The sequence below is a fragment of the Vombatus ursinus genome, unplaced genomic scaffold (assembly GCF_900497805.2).
Source record: "Vombatus ursinus unplaced genomic scaffold, bare-nosed wombat genome assembly UNPS02007284.1, whole genome shotgun sequence".
Classification (NCBI taxonomy): domain Eukaryota; kingdom Metazoa; phylum Chordata; class Mammalia; order Diprotodontia; family Vombatidae; genus Vombatus; species Vombatus ursinus.
Genome location: NW_020947062.1, coordinates 6,177,066 through 6,196,524, shown reverse-complemented (window position 1 = coordinate 6,196,524; position 19,459 = coordinate 6,177,066). Strand labels below are relative to the sequence as shown.

General features: G+C 35.7%; 1 protein-coding gene across 4 annotated transcripts in view; it reads right to left on the bottom strand.

Annotated features, from left to right (window-relative positions):
* The window catches only part of EML1 (EMAP like 1), a 304,970-nt gene that overhangs the window by 35,416 nt on the left and 250,095 nt on the right, over nt 1-19,459 (bottom strand). For all 4 annotated transcript variants that reach the window (XM_027849214.1, XM_027849216.1, XM_027849213.1 and 1 more), the window contains 3 exons: nt 18,744-18,898; nt 4,505-4,630; nt 2,960-3,091 (listed from right to left, as the gene is read on the bottom strand). In XM_027849214.1, the coding sequence (XP_027705015.1) occupies nt 2,960-3,091; nt 4,505-4,630; nt 18,744-18,898 (413 nt within the window). The remainder of the gene's footprint in view (nt 1-2,959; nt 3,092-4,504; nt 4,631-18,743; nt 18,899-19,459) is intronic.

The window sequence follows — 19,459 nt, the reverse complement described above, 5'->3', positions numbered from 1 at the left end:
GATTTCTACTGATGACAAAGTCATAGGTACTGCTATTATTACTGTGATTTGTTGCCTATGTTCATAATTGAAAGATACATTTCAGTTAGAGGTTTGTGAAAATAAAGATATAATTTATTATTTTTTTTACCATCCAAGTTCATAGACTTTCTGAAATATATCCAGTTATCTTGTGAGGGTTAGGGGGAAAGTTCTTTGATGCCAAGTTAAGAACTGCATTTTTGGGTTGGCTTAAGGAAAGCACTTCAGCGGCAGGATCTAAAGTACCAAGGTGCTGGGAGACTCCAAAATATCACACAGTCACACTAGGAAAAACTTCCTAACAACTGGAGTAATGCTAAAGTGAAGGTGACTCTTTCCAAAGATAGAGGTTTTCTATTCATTGAGATTTTCACATAAAAGCTGGCAGAAAGTTGTTGAGGATATTCCTATTTGAGTTTCCTTCAAAAATAAGATTCTGTGATTCATTAATCTCTAAGGTCTCTTCCAACATCAAATTCAGGTTGTATCTTTGACAGTGGGGTGGAAATCTCCATACTGATAAAATCTTGTTAAATCTATGTACTGAATAATCTTTCCCTTATACCCTTTCCTAATTAAAAGAGGTAACTATAATTCTTTTCTTAAAAGCATGAAAATCCTGACCCTTTTTTCCCCAGTGGTAATCTGATGTGGTGTCTTTACATGGTTGTATTGCTTTATCAATGAGCATGTTATTATCCATTATTAAAAATAATGGCTTTACAGTTTGTAAAACACTTTATAATCATCATCTGAGGTAATTATTCCATCTTACAGATCAGGAAAGTGAGACTCATAGAGATGAAATGACTCATAACTTGGTCACAATCACATAGCTAATAAGTGGCAGAGCCAAAACTTAAACCTAGAATTTTTTACTACAAAGTCATGTGATTTCTGCTATACCATGAAGACTTTCAAGGAGAAAGATATGTGGTTAAGAGTACACTTCTTTTAGTGTTCTATGTGCAACAGCCATTTAAGTCACCTGTGAAGAGTTCATCCAGATGAAGGTGGAAGACTAAACAATACCATTAACTTTCAACATCATACTTGAAGACTCCCTTGTTAGAAGTCTTTATGCAAAGGCTGGATGACCCTCTTATCTGCTTAATATAATCAAAAGTATTCTTTTTAATAAAGTTTAATAATTCTTTTTAATAAGTCCTACCTATGTAGGACTAAAGGGCCATTTAGGTCCCTTCAAATTCTGAAATTCCGTGATTATATGAAACATTGAAGCTACAAACAGAATTTTATTTTTTCTCTCTGTTTTAAGTTTCAAGTTAACTCATTCAAAGCTTTAGGTATAATGGTGAGGTTGAAATAATCTCACATCATTTTAGCCTTGATGTATTAACTAGGTGAGAATAAATCTCAATAAATCAATTAATCATAAGTTTTAGAGAGAGGTTCTTAACTTTTTTGTCATAGATCCCTTTGGCAGTCTGGTGAAAACCTTCGCAGAATAACTTTTAAAAATGTATATAAAATAACATAGATAGGATTACCAAGGAAACAGATTGTACTGAAGTAGTTATAAAATACAAAGAAAAAGCTCCCCCCCCAAAACACCAAATTCCTGGGTGCCAGTTTAATAATCTTTGCTTAAGTGCAAAAAGTCTTTGAACCTACAGTATAAAGTGATATTGCACAAAAACAGTGTTTGGATAGACTGATAAAACTTGGCTACACTCCGGGAGTTATCTATAAATTCTCAAACTTGTTAGAACTGGATTCATTTGAAAGGTTAGAGATAATGTGGAGTTCAACTAAGTCTCCTGAGAACCAATTGCTTGGGGGGAAGAGGAGAAAGGAGAAGCCTTGGCTCTGGCCTTGGATTAAGGATCTTCTCTGTCTCTTCCACCTGCTATGTCCGGAGCAGAACCCTGCAAGCTTTAAAGGTCTAAAGAATTTTGGACTTTCCATTTGCCTATCAGTGTCCTAGCTGCATCCCCCAACCAGCGATGGCAGTGTCTGCATCAGGAGCCAAGGTGAGGTGAATTCAGATTCACCATGTTTAAATGAAACTTCTTGGGTACTCCCAAAATGGGAGGAAAGGTATTACAGAAACCAGGAGCTGTGAACTATTCTTTCACCACATGTGCTTTCTAAGTTTGAGCTCACTTTTGCTTGGACTCTATGCACTTATGGAAGAGTGTGTCACAGACACTGGGAGTATGTCTATACCAAGTGATCTTCCATTCCATCTTGATAAACATTCATTTCTAAAAGCTACTTAAGGTTGGATAACTAAATTGATTTTTTTTTGGGCAAGGCAATGGGATGAAGTGACTTGCCCAGGGTAACATAGCTAGTAAGTGTCAAATGTCTGAGGTCAGATTTGAATTCAGGTCTTCCTGAATCTAGGGCTGATGCTCCATCCACTGCGCCATCTAGCTGCCCCCTAAATTGATTTTTAACTGATAATCTAGGGCAGGGAGAATGTGAGAGAGGTGGAGCACATCAGTTGGGGTTTGAAGCTATGGCATTAAAGAATTATCCATAGAGTTCTGAGAAGGGGAGATGTAACTTTGTTTTGTAGACCTCAGTCTCATGTGAGATCAGGAGTTGAGGTAAGGATCCTCAGAGCATATAAGGGCTACATAAATTCACAACAATTTCTCTAAATTATTTTAGCCACTTTGAAATACCTGATCTATTGTCAAATTTCAGTTGTAGAACTTTATAGTTAACATATTCTCTTGAAAAGAATAATTTATTACCTTACTGAAAGCTCAAAAATAAGCTTCCAAATACAAAACAGAAAATGTTTGACTCAAGGTTATTATGAAAGAAATTTTTAAAAGAAATTCATCAAATGAAACCTTTTGCTTTCATGCAAAAATATTTAAGACAATTCATATATTACAATATGTTTGGTAATGTGTAAATATGTAAATCAGAACAAAAAAACTATCTTTGTGCAGGCATTTACCTCTATTATTTTACTCCAGATAGGCTGATGACTTACTGCATCCCAGAGTGTAACATGTTTGTCATGCCCACATGTCAAGAATTGAGATTTAGAAGAATGGATGGCTAGCCCCCAGAGTTCATCAGTGTGGCCCTACAAAAAACAAAAGAAAATAAATTATTTTATAAAATAATGAAATCAAAAGAATAGTTTTAGTATATCATTAACCATAGTTTGATAGCACAATTTGCATTTATTTTTTCAGTTTCTTTCATAATTTACATTTTCAGCTTATAATCTATAAACTATATCTCATATTTCTACAGTGTTTTTCTTACAACAATCCTGTGAAGTAGGCAGTAGAAGTACATATCATCTGAAACTGGACAGCAACAAAAATATATTATGAACCTATTCTGCTGGGCCCCGGGAGAGAGTTTAGGTTTAGATAAGGGATGTTCCCTGAATTTATAAAGCTTACAGTCTAGTAGAGGGAATAGACACCAATAGAGATAAACACAATACCCAATATTACATATTAAATACATTAGAGAATTATAAAACAAAGTACTTTATGAGCTGTAGTTGGTGGAGGGGTTCAGAGAAAGCTACATAGAACAGACGACATTTGATTTGGGCTTTAAAAGATGGGTAGGAATTCTGGAGAAGGGGAAGGAGAGCATTCCAGGTAAATTGAATATCCTGAGTAAAGACATGTGAGCACAATTTGTAGCTGGAGGACAGAGAGTTGTCCATTTCAGCAGAAACAAATAGCATACAAAAAGGATTTATCTAAGATAAGATGCATCCTTGCTCTGGAGACCCGAGATTCATCTGTGAGATAAGACTAGAAAAGCAAGGTGGATCCAAATTGGAGGAGCGGGGAGGGCATTGAATGATAGACAGAACAGTCTGAATTTCACTTGTTAATCTACAAGAAGCCACTGAAGAGTTTTTAGAGAAATTAATATGACTAGATTCATGCATAAAGAGATTATTCTGGCAGTATATGAAGGATGTATTGGAAAGGTAAGAGTGAAGGCTGGAGTAACTCCTAACCCTAAGCAGACTATTATATCAACACCTAGGCAGCTGGTGGTGAGGACTTTATCAGGAGAGTGGCAGTGGGTATGTAGAGCAATGGATGCAAGGCACACTGTAGAGTGGGAATCAACAGGACTTAGTAACTGATTAGATTGAGAGAGGGAAGAGTCCAAGATAACTCCAAGCTGAACCAGCACAGAACCAGGGAATATTGGTGCCTCAGGGAGGAATGATACATCACTATAAACTTAACTCTCTCTAGACTCAGAATCTCAGCACAGAAAGGGACCTTAGAGGTCAACTAGTTTAATCTATCCATTTTACAGGTCAGGAACCCGAAGCCCAGAAATGTTACAAGATTGCCAAATCACAGCAAGTTAGAAGGTCAGTGCTGGGACTAGGACCTAAACTGCTTAATTTCCAGGTTAGTGATTTACTTCCACAGCACCCTGCCTCATAGTGTATTCTATTACAACTTAAAATAATAAAATATTTGGTTGACTTACCCAGGTTGAAACTTACCTGGGTAATTGGATTAAAATCCCCTGACAGAGTGCCTTGTAAAACAAAGTTCCTAGTAGTGCCAATCAAGACAATATCACCTTTTCCTTCAGCTACTGTTCTTATTGGACCAAACTGTTCTGGAATCTGCTTTCAAATGAGGCAAATGAAAATAAAAATTAAATATTTCATAAAGTTACTCTCAAAACATAACCATTTAAAATACGTGTGTTTAGTATTCATTATCTGAGAGCCTGACAGGTGCCTTTCCAGTAGGCACACTTCATTCAATAAATATTGATGAATTAATGACCAAATGATGAAAACCCGAAATTGTTTTTAAAATGTTACTTATCTGAAAGTTCCAAATGACTGATTCTAAAAGAACCAACAAAATGAGCCTTTTTTCAGGGCAGGTAGAGAAAATTATAGAATTTTCTGGTTCATACCCTAACATTATGAAATGCTATTGATTTTATACTTTGAATTTTTATTTACAGATGATACCTTGAGGGCAAATAGTATATTACTATAGTATCAAATATATATATACACACATAAACACACATATATGTGTACATATATCTCGCAATATATATTTAGAAATAAGAAACATCTGCCTCCACAAAGTACTACCCATGACATAAACTCTGTCAAGTGAATGATCCATTCTGGAAAGGCTTTGAGCCCAGCTTATGTCTACCATCTGAGGCCCAGTTTAGCTAACACAGGCAGACTTATTAGTAGACCGTTCACTTGAATGAATAAGTAAAAAAGTATTTATTAATCTATATGGCAGATGGAAAGACTCGCTGTTCCTTAGGGTTCAGTGACATGGCACATGATCTAGAGCAGGGCTGCTTAAACTTTTTCCACTCACCATCCCTTTTCACGTTTTGGCAGTATTTGTAGGTGTTGCATGGCCTGAGGACATGCGCAGTGCAAACTGTGTATGCTTTGTGTTCAGTGCCAAGGCTTCAGTGAAGTTGCATGGTGCAAGATGGGCAAGTGCTGCCAGAAACACCTTGTATTCATTATGCATTTGATTTTTAATTAATTTTTGGTTGTTGCACGTTCAGAAACTTTTTACTGTTGCCAAATTTTTCATGACCCCAGATGGTCGCAACCCACAGTTTGAGAAGCACTGAGGGTTCAGTGGTAAGGTGAATAGCAAAACTTACTCCTTTTGCCCACCAGGAGTGCATATTGTTTAGTTCCTTTGCTGAAGAAGGCCAACCTCTCCTTTCCTGCTTTGTCTCCTGTCATTTGTAGACTTACTTATATTATAGTACCAGACCTACTGTCACTGAAATCCTGGACTCCATGACTCCCACAGCCCCAGTTGGGAACTAGACCAGGACAGTATAGCCATACTCATGGCTAAACCTTCCTTGCTGCTACCTGAATAAAAAGTGGGTATAGCAGTGACTAAGGCAATTGCTGTTGGTCTCTCTATGACCTAGGACACAGCCACCACTGAGCAGTTGTTGTAATTCAGGCTTAGGCTGGGACCATCACTGCAGCTTATTGCTGCAAAGATTCCCTGCAATGCCCCCCTCCCCATTTCACCATGGTCTGGTCCCATTTCACTGGCTTATGAACAGTGACGTCTATCTGTCACTTGATAATGAATTATTTAGCCATGGCAACCCATAAAACAAATGATAAAATACAAACCAGCCTTCAGCCCTTTGTGGCCCTCTTTTTCATTTTAGCAGTGACGTAGCAAAGAAAGCTAAGCATCCTACAGTTTTTATAAAGTCTATAAACACTAACAGCTTAGTTATTGTTAATCTAAATGTAAGATGTTTGTTCAATGACCAATGAGTTGACATAATACAGGATGAACTGAGTCATATCAACTTTGACATTACTGGGTAGACTACTGCGGCAAATTTATAGACATATACAAATAAGAGTTACATAGGATGGACAGACATGGATAGGCTGCACTCCACATCGTTTAGGGGAATATTCACACCAATGAAATCACAGAGGCACTGGAGTAATATGAATTATTATACTAATAGTAAAAATAAATATTACAACTTAAAGGCTTTTTGAAGGGGCTTTGTATATACCTAGAAGTGTACATGTTGTTTCTCCCATTATAATGTCAGCTCCTTGAGAGCAGAGCCTGTTTTGCTTTTCCTTTGTAGCTCTCGAACTTAAGAGCTCCTGGCACAGAGTAATGCTTAATAAATGCTTATTGACTGATTTTATTCATGTGAAATCTTTGTCCACTAATACAGATTTTTAAAAATCATTATTTATTTACTCATAGCATTTATTTTTAAAAGATTTTGAGTTCCAAATTCTCTATCTCCCTCTAGTCCCTCCCCCACTCATTGAGAAGGCAAGCAATATATCAATTATACATGTGAAATCATGCAAAATGTTTTGCCATATTAGTCATGTGGCAAAAAAGCAAGAAAAATAAAGAAAGTAAAAAATTATACTTCAATCTGTACTCAGAGTTGATCAGTCTGAAGGTGAATAGCATTTTTCATCATGAGTTCTTCAGAATTGTCTTGGATCATTAAATTGATCAGAATAGCTAAGTCTTTCACATTTTATCATCACTACAATATCACTGTTATCATGTACAATGTTCTCCTGGTTCTCCTCATTTCACTTTGCATCAGTTCATGCAAGTCTTCCCTGGTCTTTCTGAAACCATTTCACTCATTATTTCTTATAGAACAATAGTATTTTATCACAAACACATGCCACAATTTGTTCAACCATTCCCCAATTGATGAGCATCACTTCAATTTCCAATTCTTTGCCACCACAAAATGAGCTGCTATAAATATTTTTGTATATGCAAGCTCTTTTCCTTTCCTTTTTTTAAAATCTCTTTGGGATATAGACTTTGTAGTGGTATTTCCGGGTCAAAGGGTATGTAAGGTTTTAAAGTGCTTTGGACATAGTTCCAATTTGCTCCCCAGAATGGCTGGATCAACAATTTTTCCAAATCCCCTCTAACATTTGTCATTTTCCTTTTCTGTCATATTAGCCAATCTGATAGATATGAGGTGGTACCTTAGGGTTATTTTAATCTGCCTTTTGCTAATCAATAATGATTTAGAATATTTTGTCATGTGATTATAGATAGCTTTGATTTCTTTATCAGAAAACTACCTATTCATATCCTTTGACCATTTACCAATTGGGGAATGGCTCTTGTTTTTATAAGTTCCCTATACATTTGAGAAATGAGACCTTTATCAGAGAACCTTGCTGTAAATTTTTCTCCTAGTTCCCTGGTTTTATTCTAATCATGGATGCATTGGTTTTGTTTGTGCAGAACCTTTTTAATTTAATGCAATCAAAATTCTCCATTTTGCTTCCTGTGATCCTCTCTACCTCTCATTGATGCAGATTTTCAACCCCTCTCCATATATTAGTAGATAGCTTATAAGTTGTTGTGGTCACCTGGTGGACACCTAATGGCCAACCCTAGTAATGAGCCTTTCTGAACTCAGCCAGCCTAGTCCTTGGATCAAGAACACATATTTGAAGATTCTGTAACTTGATAGGACCTACTAGAACTCGTACTCTGCTGTTGAGAACCCAAAGTTACCTTTAAAAGGTATCAATAGTGGAGATATGTACTTTATATTTCTAGAGTGCAATACTACATTGCTTTGTGTTAGCAAAATGTAGCATATTATTGTAATAATTCTAAATAGTATAAATGAAAATGATAAATTATTTGGCAGATTCATCTTACTTAATTCTTCAACTATCTGTGATTTTGTCAGTGTGGGCAATCTCTTCACTATTACAAATTGCAACTTTCTAACAACTTAGTAGACGGTTTTTAAGAGTTTAAAGGATTAGCTACTTCTAACTTAGCCAGGCTGGATCTCAGACAACAGGCACAGTCCCCTCAGCTGTCAGTTTCAAAACCTTTCCAGATTGGTAGGACCTGCCAGAGTTTGCATTCCACTGGCATACCCTTAGAGAACTCAGGGTCACCTCTGCCATGATGAGTCACTGGAAGAGGACCCAAGTAGATAGTTTAATGAAGTGTTTAACATTTGAAATGCTCTAATTTGCAGTGATGTCATTTGAAAGCACATTTGCTGTAACTAAACAAATGGGTTCTCACTAAAAAAGAAACAAAAAGAAAAACACACTTCATAATCTGAGAAATTTAAGCATTCAAGTCCTATAGAAATGTCTATCTGCTTCTGACCGAAGCTTGGTTTTTTCCAAGACATTGTTTAGATCAGTTTAGATCAGTGCTTCTTAAACTGTGGGTAGCAACACATAGTTTAAGAAGTGCTGAAGGGGTCATGAGTGGAAAAAATTTAAGAAGCCCTGGTTTGGATAGTGATATTTTTAAAAATATGATGTTTGGGAGAATTCTTCATACTAATAAAGAATTAATGAGTCCAAGCTACCGCTGTACTCCAGGCAAATGCATGATGAGCATTTTTTATGTGCGCATAGACCACTGTTAAAACTACTTTATAGTCAGAATCTAAGAAATATACGTTGGCTCTGAATCTATCACTTCTGAAGTGAATTAACAGTTCAGGGCTGAGATCTGGACCTGAGAAAGAGAAGCAGGTGTGTGGAGTTTACTTTAGCCTGAAAATAAGGGTAGGAACTCTTCTGATCATGTTAATGGCTATATCTTGAGAGTAAACCACAACAAAGGTGGTCTGGGATCCAGGGGAATGATATGACATCCCACAGGAGTAATGGGAAGCCTGGCAATGTGCATATGTGTGAGAGAGTATGGCTTAATGAACATCTTGTGCTTTGACTACAAAGGAACAGAGTCAGGTTGTATTGGCACAGTGAGTTAATTGCCATAGCTATTTGCTAGAGATATGCAGTGCAAGGACATTCTTTATGTTTGGTATTCTGTGACTGTGACTCTGGATTTCTATGAGATGTGGCAGAGAAAGGAAAGTCATGAAGAAGGATTGTAGTAGTAACAGTTTGGCATCACAAACAAAATAGTATTTGACAGGATACCTGTGACATCACTACCCACTGACAGATATAGTCTACAGGGACACATCTGATAAGATGAATGGAACCCAGGAGCACCATATTTGAACGTGGTAAACAGTATGGACTCTTTCAGGAAGCTAAGTGCTAAGTTCTGTTGTAAGTGCTTTACTAATTTCATCTCATGTGATTCTTACAATAACCATGTGAGGTAGGTGCTTTTATTATCCCTTTTCTATAGCTGAGGAATCTGAGGCAAAAAAAAAGTTAAGTGACTTGCCCATGGTAACACTGCTTGGAAGTATCTAAGGCCAGATTTGAACTTAGGTCTTCCTGACTCCAGACCTAATGGTCTATCCACTGCGCTACCTAGCTGCCATCTTAGAGAGGTGAAGACTACCTATTTGAAAGAGCAGATAGTCTAGCAATAAGAAGAATGTGAATAGAGGAAATTAGTCTTCTTATTGATCCTGATAAGGGTCAGGATAAAAAGGCCTGTAGGTAAGAGTAGAAGATATTTGTTTCCCTAAGTCCAAACGTTTTAACTAAATGGAAAAGATCTATTCTGCAGGTGGTAGTGGTGGTAGTTCATGCCTTTTTTTTTTAATTTGGTAGTTCACATCTTGGATGTGTGAGAGCATAAGTACAGGCAGGAGGAGATGAGTGAGCAATGGTGCATTCATATGTTAATACTTATGTGGGTTATGATACATTAAGGAGATAACCAGAAATTCAAGAGTCAGGTAAGGAAGAAAAGAGAACTTGAATTTGGTGGTATGGCATGATTGTCCTAGGAATCACAAAAACTTTTCATACTGGGCCGCAAAATCTCAACAGCCAACTAAAAGGTCCTGCTAAATGAGAAAAATCCTGGCAACCTACTGTATGTCCTTAAAGGCAGGCAACGTAACTGAGATACAGAGAAATATTACAAAAGGTGAATTGTAGTTTTCAGGTACCACATATTTCAGCCTCCTTAAGGATGCGTAAGTTCTATTTCATAGATAACTGTGAGATTGACGTTGATTTAGAAAAGTGCTCTAAGGTTTACATTTGTCTATTCAGGAAACTATAAACTGAAAGAGGCAGCATGGCATAGTGGATAGAGTACTGGTTTCAAGTACTACCTGATGTGTCCTTGCTGGGTGACCTGGGGAAACCACTTATCCTCTTAAAGCCTCAGGCTTACAGCCTAGGACTTCTCTACGAAAACATAAATAGGTGGTGACCTACACAGGTAGAGGGAGTTCCCATGCCAAAAGTTTCTGACACTGATGAAAAACAAAGGTTTTGTGTGTGTTTGCATAATTATAAGCTTTTATGACTTCGTGCTAAACATATGTGCCCAGATAAGCACACTTATAAGTGTGTTTAGCTGAAATTTTATTTAAAGGCATTGATGTAGTTCCAGGGAGAATACTTGGTGCCTCTTGAGCAGTTGGAGAGAACTGCTAGAAACTATATCAGGTTTTTGACTTTGAGTATATGAGGAAGTAAGCAAATGATGACAGTTTCAACAAGTGGAAGGAGAAAAGGCCTAATGAAATTCTAGCAGCACTAGATTTGACAGAAAAGGAATGATCATACATCTGAATTGTGAATTCAGGGGTTTTATAAAACTAGTAGTTAGAGCATTAGTTGATAGATTCTAAAGTTTTCGATAATTTATGGAAGAATTGCTTTGCACAGCCTATGAAATGTTTTGGTAGTCAGACAATAATAGTTGTTTCACTGACTGGAGTATGTCCAAGATCATCCCAAACACCCAAATTCAAATGGATTCTTAGGCAGGTAGGAGCAAGTAAGAACTTAGAATTGTCCTCAAGTAAATTATACTGCACACCTCCCTAGACCCAGAATAGGAAGCTATTTCTATTGGTACTGTTGGATACCTACTCTGGATGGATTAGGTGGCACAGTGGATATAGAGTGCCAGGCCTGGAGTCAGAAAGACTCATCTTCATGAGTTTAAATCTAATCTCAGACATTTACTAGACCCTAGGCAAGTCATTTAACCCTATTTGCTTCAGTTCCTCACCTATAAAATGAGCTGGAGAAGGAAATGGCAAACCACTCTAGTATCTTTGCCAAGAAAACCCCAAATGGGGTCACAAAGAGTTGGACAAGACAGAAACAACTGAACAACAAAATAGAAAAAGGTGTGTCTATTGTTCCTCAATTTTTGCTAAACATTGTCAACTGGTAGACTTCTCTACATCATTAATGTTCTTCATAAAATGTGGTGTCCAGGTATGAACACAATACTCCTGGCTGTGGACTGCCCAGGGCAGGATACAATGGGATTATCACTTTTCTAGTCCTGTATACCAGTGGAGTAAAACTCAAATAGAAATAAGCGTCAGTAATTTGTGTATAAGCATCCCTATGTTGACTTAAGTTTTAAAAGTAATTTATATTTTATGGTATTTTTATTTATCTTATAATATTTTTCAATTTATTTTGTTAAATATTTACCAAGTGCATTTTAATTTGGTTTGGGCCACACTATGGAGAATTATGGGTCAAATATTTGACATGTCTGCCACATACTACTCCTCTCATAATGCATCCTATGATCATAATAGCTACCTGGGCTAACATGCCATCCTAATGATTGATTGATATAGAGTTTGAAGTCTAATAAAACATTCAGAATTTTTTTCTGGAAGACTATCTCCAGTGCTTCTTAAACTGTGGGTCACGACGTGTAAGGAATCTGAAGTGTTTATGGCAGTGCTTGCTCATGTTGCATCTCACAACTTTGCAGCAGTCTTGGTTCTGAACACAAAGCATGCCCTCAAGCCACCCAATGCCAACTACCGCTCCTAGAACATGAAAGGGATCAGAAAGTGGAAAAAGTTTTAGAAGCCCTTATTTTCTTATCTTCCAGCTCATCAACATTCTATTTGTCATCCAATATGTTAGCTTATCACTCCAAGTTTTATGCATTCTGCAAATCTGATAAACACATTATGACTTTAAGTCAATGATAAAAATATTCAACAGCAAATATCCCCGGGACATTAGTAAGGACCTCCTTCCAAGCTGACACTGAAAAACTGAATTAATTACTACTTCCAAGGTCCATTTATTCAGCAGTTCCAAATATAACTAACCATACTATCATAGGATTCAGCACTTTCACTGCTGTAGCCCAGGTATGTTTCCCAGTCAAGGAAAGAAGTTTGCTAGGTGGCGCAATGAATAAAGTGATGGGCCAGGAGTCAGAAAGATTCATCTTCTTCATTTAAAATTTGGCCTCTGACACTTCCTAGCTGTGTGACCCTGGGCAAGTCACTTAATTGTTTGCCTCAGTTTCCTCATCTGTAAAATGAGCTGGAGAAGGAAATGGTAAACCACTCCAGTGACTTTGCATGAAAACCCAAATGGGGTCACAAAGAGTAAGACATGACTGAAAATGACTGAACAACAACACTATTATCAATCCCAATTCTCTCCATCTTGTGCATAAGGAAAGCATGAGGAATTTTGTCAAACAATTTGCTAAATTCTAAGTAAACTATATCTAAAACATTCTCAATGATCTACCAGTCAGTAACCACATCAAAAAATAAAATAGCCACTTCAATATCACTTTATTTTCCTAGATATTTTCTTTAATATGTTCTAGAATTCTGCCAGGAATCAAAGTCAAGCTCATGGGCTAACAGTTTCCAAACTCTATTCTCTACATAATTAAAAAAATTATTATATTTTTATTTCTTCAGTGCTGCCATATTTCCCTGGTTCTCCACAAAATTTTAAAGATCATTGAGAGTTTCATTGCTGAGCAATCACATTTGCCAGTTTTACCTCACAATGCAATCTATTTGATTCCAGTGACTTGAACTCATTTAAAGCAGCTAAATGCTCTCATGTTATTTCCCTGGATTATCAACTCCCTATTAGCTATTTTTGTTTTGTCTTTTCCATCCCAAAGATTATTGGCCTTGGGAGGGAAATTACAGTGAATGTATAGACAGTCATCATTGTGCTATGTCAATATTTTTACCCCTTCTCAAATATTCTCTTTTCTCTAATGCAACTAAGAAAAAAAATTATTCCTGACCTTAACAATTTTATGAGCCTGACTTTAGAAGTCAGGCTCAGATAATTCTGAGTTTTTGCACTTAGAGGACCAGGGCTCACATCTAAACTGATCTTCCTTTGCTTCCAATCTTCTGTACAAGTTTTTCTTTGAAAGATCTAAGTTGGTACTGTGTACAACGTTGTCCTAGTTCTGCTCACTTCACTCAGCCTCAGATCATATAAGTCTTTCCAGGTTTTTCTGAAGTTTGCCTGTTCATCATTTCTTATAGCACAACAGTATTCTATTACATTCATATACCATAACTTGTTCAGCCATTCCCCAACTGATGGGCATCCTCTCAATTTCCAATTCTTTGCCACCACAAAAAGAACTGCCATAAATATTTTTGTACATGTGGGTCCTTTTCCCGTTTGTATGATCTCTTTGGGACACAGCCCTAAAAGTGCTATTGCTGGGTCAAAATATATGCCCATTTTTATAGCCCTTTGGGCATAGTTCCAAATTGCTCTTCAAAATGGTTGGATCATTTCACAACTCCACCAACAATGCATTAGTGTTCCAGTTTTCCCACATCTTCTCCAACATTTATCATTTTCCTGTTTTGTCATGTTGGCCATTCTGATAGTTGTGATGTGGCACCTCAGAGTTGTTTTGATTTGCATTTCTCTAACCAATAGTGATTTAGAGCATTTTTTAATATGACTATAGGCGGCTTTAATTTCTTCATCTGAGAACTGCCTGTTTATATCCTTTGACCATTTATTTTGGGGAATGACTTGCATTCTTATAAATTTGACTTAATTCTCTATATGTTTTAGAAATGAAGCCCTTATCAGAGACACTGGTTGTAAAAATTCTATCCCAATTTTCTACTTTCCTTCTAATCTTGGTTGCATTGGCTTTGTTTGTGCAAAAACTTTTCAATTTAATGTAGTCAAAGTTATCCATTTTGCATTTCGTAACATTCTTTATCCCCTGTTTGGTCATGAATTCTTCTCTTCTCCATAAATCTGCCAGGTAAACTATTCCTTGATCTCCCACTCTGCTTAAGTACAGCATCAGCCTTTATATCTAAATGATGAACCCATTTTGACTTTATTTTGGTATATGGTGTGAGAATTTGGTCTACACCTAGTTTCTGCCATACTCTTTTCCAATTTTCCCAGCAGTTTTTGTCAAATAGTGAGTTCTTATCCCAGAAGCTGGGGTCTTTGGGTTTATCAAACATAAGATTATTATAGTCATTGACAACTGTGTCTTGCATATTTAACCTATTCCACTGATCCACTACTCTATTTCTTAGCCAGTACCAAGTAGTTTTGATGATTGCTGTTTTATAATACAATTAAAGATCTGGTACGGCTAAGCCACCCTAGCATTTCTTTTCACTAGCTCCCTTGATATTCTGGACCTTTTGTTCTTCCAAATGAATCTTGTTATTTTTTCTAGCTCTATAAAATAATTTTTGATAGTTTGATTGGTATGGCACTGAATAAGTAAATTAGCTTAGGTAGAATTGTCATTTTTATTATATTAGCTTTGCCTACCCATGAGCAACTGATGTTTTTCTAATTATTTAGATCTGACTTTATTTGTAATTGTGTTCATGTAATTGCTCGGTTTGTTTCGGTAGGTAGATGCCTAAATATTTTAAAATGTCTACAGTAACATTAAATGGAATTTCTCATTCTATCTCTTGCTGTTAGGCTTTGTTGGTAATATATAGAAATGCCGATGATTTATGTGGGTTTATTTTATAGCCTGCTACTTTGCTAAAGTTGTTTATTATTTCAAGTTTATTATTTGATTCTCTAGGGTTCTCTAAGTATATCATATCATCTGCAAAGAGTGATAGCTTTGTTTCTTCTTTGCCTATTCTAATACCTTCAATTTCTTTCTGTTCTCTTATTGCTAAAGCTAACTAGCTAGTTCGATATTGAACACAGTGGTGATAAAGGACATCCTCGTTTCACCCCCAATCTTATTGGAAATGCTTCTAGCTTGTCTCCATTATATATGATACTTGCTGAAGGTTTTAGGTAGATGCTATTTATTATTTTAAGGAAGACTCCATTTATTCCTATGCTCTCTAGTGTTTGTAATAGGAATGGGTGTTGTATTTTGTCAAAAGCTTTTTCTGCATCCATTGAGATGATCACGTGGTTTCTGTTAGTTTTGTTGTTGATATGATCAATTATGTTGATAGTTTTCCTAATATTGAACCAGCCCTGCATTCCTGATATAAATCCTACCTGGTTATAGTATATTATTCTTGTGATAAGTTGCTGTAATCTATGCTAACATTTTATTTAAAATTTTTGTATCTATATTCATTAGGGAAATTGATCTATAATTTTCTTTCTCTGTTTTGACTCTTCCCAATTTAGGTATCAGCACCATATTGGTATCATAAAAAGAATTTGGTAAGACTCCTTCTTCACCTACTTTCTCAAATAGTCTATATAGTATTGGAATTAATTCTTCTTTAAATGTTTGATATAATTCGCTTGTAAATCCATCTGGCCCTGAAGATTTTTTCCTAGGGAATTCATTAATGGTTTGTTCAATTTCTTTTTCTGAGATGGGATTATTTAAGTATTTTACTTCCTCTTCTGTTAATCTGGGCAATTTATATTTTTGTAAATATGTACCCATTTCACTAAAGATTATCACATGTATTGGCATACAGTTGGGCAAAAGAGTTCTTAATTATCGTTTTAATTTCTTCTTCCTTGGTGCATTCACTCTTTTCATTTTTGATACTGGTAATTTGGTTTTCTTTTTTCTTTTTTTTAATTAAATTAACCAAAGGTTTATTTATTTTACTGGTTTTTTTCATAAAATCAGCTCTTAGTTTTATTTATTAGTTCAATAGTTTTCTTAATTTAAATTTTCTTAATTTCTCTTTTGGTTTTCAGTATTTCTAATTTGGTGTTTAACTGAGGATTTTTAATTGTTCTTTTTTAAGTTTTTTTAGTCGTATGCCCAATTCATTGATCTCCTCTTTTTCTATTTTATTCATGTAAGCATTTAGAGATACAAAACTTCCCCTAAGAACTGCTTTCGCTGTATCCCATAAGTAATGGTATGTTGTCTCATTACTGTCATTCTCTTGAATGAAGTTATTGTTTCTATGATTTGTTATTTGACCCATTCATTTTTATGATTAGATTATTTAATTTCCAATTACTTTTTAGTCTATCTTTCCATGGCCTTTATTGCATGTAATTTTTATTGCATCATGATCTGAAAATGATGCATTTAATATTTCTGCCTTCCTGCATGGGATTATGAGGTTTTTATGCCCTAGTACATGGTCAATTTTTGTGTATGTGCCATGTACTGCCAAGAAAAAAGTATATTTCTTTCTATCCCCATTCAATTTTCTCCAGAGGTCTACCAAACCTAATTTTTCCAATATTCTATTCACCTCCTTCACTTCTTTATTGTTTATTTTGTGGTTAGATTTATGTAGTTCAGAGAGGGGGAGGTAACCCTAAATGCACGCCACATCGTGCAATGACTAATATTGATAGACTTAGCTCTTCTCAGCAATGCAAGGATTTAAGAAATCTCCAAAGGCCTCATGACAGAAAATGCTATTCACGTCCAAAAAAAGAACTATGGAGTTTGAATGAAGATCGAAGCATACTATTTGCTATTTTTTTAATTTCTGTTGTGTTTTGTTTCCTCTTTCTGGTGGTTCCTCCAATTGGTTCTAATTCTTACTTACAACATCACTAATGCGAAAATATGTTTAATAGGAATGTATATGTATAGCCTATATCAGATTGTGCGCTGTCTTGGGGAGGGAAGGGGTCAAAAATTTAAAACTCAAAAGCTTATGGAAGTGATTGTTGATAAATCAAAATAAATTAATAAAAAACAATAAAAGAAAGATCTAAGTTGGTGAATGAGTTCCCTTTGTAACCACATTGTTCTCTTTAGATAACTGTCTTTTTCTTCATCAGAATTGTTTCTCTTTGAGTCTTCAGAATTTCACTTTTAATAGGTTTCTAAGCCTTCTATACTAACTTCTCCTATTGAATTTTAGTCTATAGGATCCCACTTGTTCTTTTTCTGAACTCTCTGATTTCTGCTGTTCTAAAATCTAAGATACATGACAGACTATGCTCACCTTTCCTCTCCTCTATCACAGAGTCTAAGATGGAATGACAACTTCCCCACAAAGATGATGATGATGATAATGATGATGGTGATAACAATCATAATAATCATCATCATAGTAATAACTAGCATTCTCACACCTGGTGATAATAGCAACTATCTTACAGAGTTATTGTGAGAATCAAATGAGATTTTATACAGAGTACTTGGGAAAGCTTAAAGCACAGTATAAATGTTAGTTATTATTATTATTTTATTATTGTCATAAAGCTTTTGTAGATTTGTTTTGCTTCCGTTATTGTCCACTGTCTCATGAAAAAATGGTCCAATTCAGAGTTCTTCCTGGGAAATTTCCCCCCCAAAAAGCTGAAACATAACAAGATTTCAGTACAAACAAAGAATATGAACACTTGCTTGGAATTTGCTGTAACAGACTCTGATGTACAATGTATCCATGTGGTGAAATGTTACTTAGAAGAAGCTGGAAAGTTCTCTAATTTCCCCATTCTATCCTCCCCTTCAGAAACTCTTACAAGGTAAACAGGATCTATTTTTCCTTTGATATTGCTGTGTACCTGGTTCACATCCTCCCTAAGTGTGGGGGAGGTCACTTAGTGAATATGTAGAAAGAAGATAAAATTACTTGCTGAAACTCCTGTTGGAGCATAAAATGGCACTAAGCAGCCTTAACAAGATAATATAAATTACAGAATTAAGTGATTGTTAAGAAAGGAGTTAGGTTGCCGGAGGAGATAATAATGTCTACAAAGCGAAAATAGTAGAAATATTCTCCACAGATATAACAAAATAGGAATAATGGCCACATTTAAATTGATAGTTCATTCTGTTATAACAATTTTAGAAATAATAAATTTATAACAACTTCAAATTTTAAAGATATATTAGTCACACTAAATTCCCAACCTACGATTTTATAAAAATCATATATGTTATCCCCAATTAACTTCCCCATGGTTATAAGGGCATATGATTTTTTTTTCTGAAAGAACAATTGCATTAAGGACTCAAGGATCATGAAGTGAAAATCTACATTAAAAAGACACTTTTGTGTTCAAAATGAACCACAAGTTAAAAGCTCTATAGTCTAACCTCCGTTTTATGAAGTTTTTGATAGTTTCCATTCCAAGAGATGAGTTTTCTGTCTTTTCCTCCTCCTGATACCAGTGTGCCATCCCTTAGCATACAAAGTGCAAAAATGCCTCCCTCATGGGCCCCTTGGACTGCATAGCTTATTCGATTTGTACCTACACAGACAAAGAAAAAAGGAAATTAGGACATTATTTAATGTAATACATTTGACCATTTACAAACATTACTTAATTTTTATTCTGGAGCATTAAATTGCTAGTTGTATACACTATCACAACATAAGAATTCACTATAACTTACATTTATATAGTACTTTATAGTTTAAAAAGTGCTTTCCCCATAATACCTGTTTGAGGTAGGTAGTACAAGTGTTATTATTCCCATTTTATTTAGGAGGTGAGTTATGTTCATAAAGGTTAAGTGATTTGCCTATGATCACACTGTTAGCAAATGTCAAAACTGATATATGAAAACAAGACTCCTGAGTCTAGTCTGGCACTCCTTCTACTCCACAGAGGTATCTAGCTCCCAGGCATCTCATACAGTACATGATAAAGTACTCGGTGTTCTTTGGAATTATAGAAGAGGAAAAAGGGCTTACTGTACAAAGAATCAACTGACGTAAGAAAAATTATCTTCATTGCGAGGGATCATCAAGCAGGAAGCCAAGAGAAACTTTGGCATCTCCATTCCTAGGGAACCTCAAGAAAACTAAT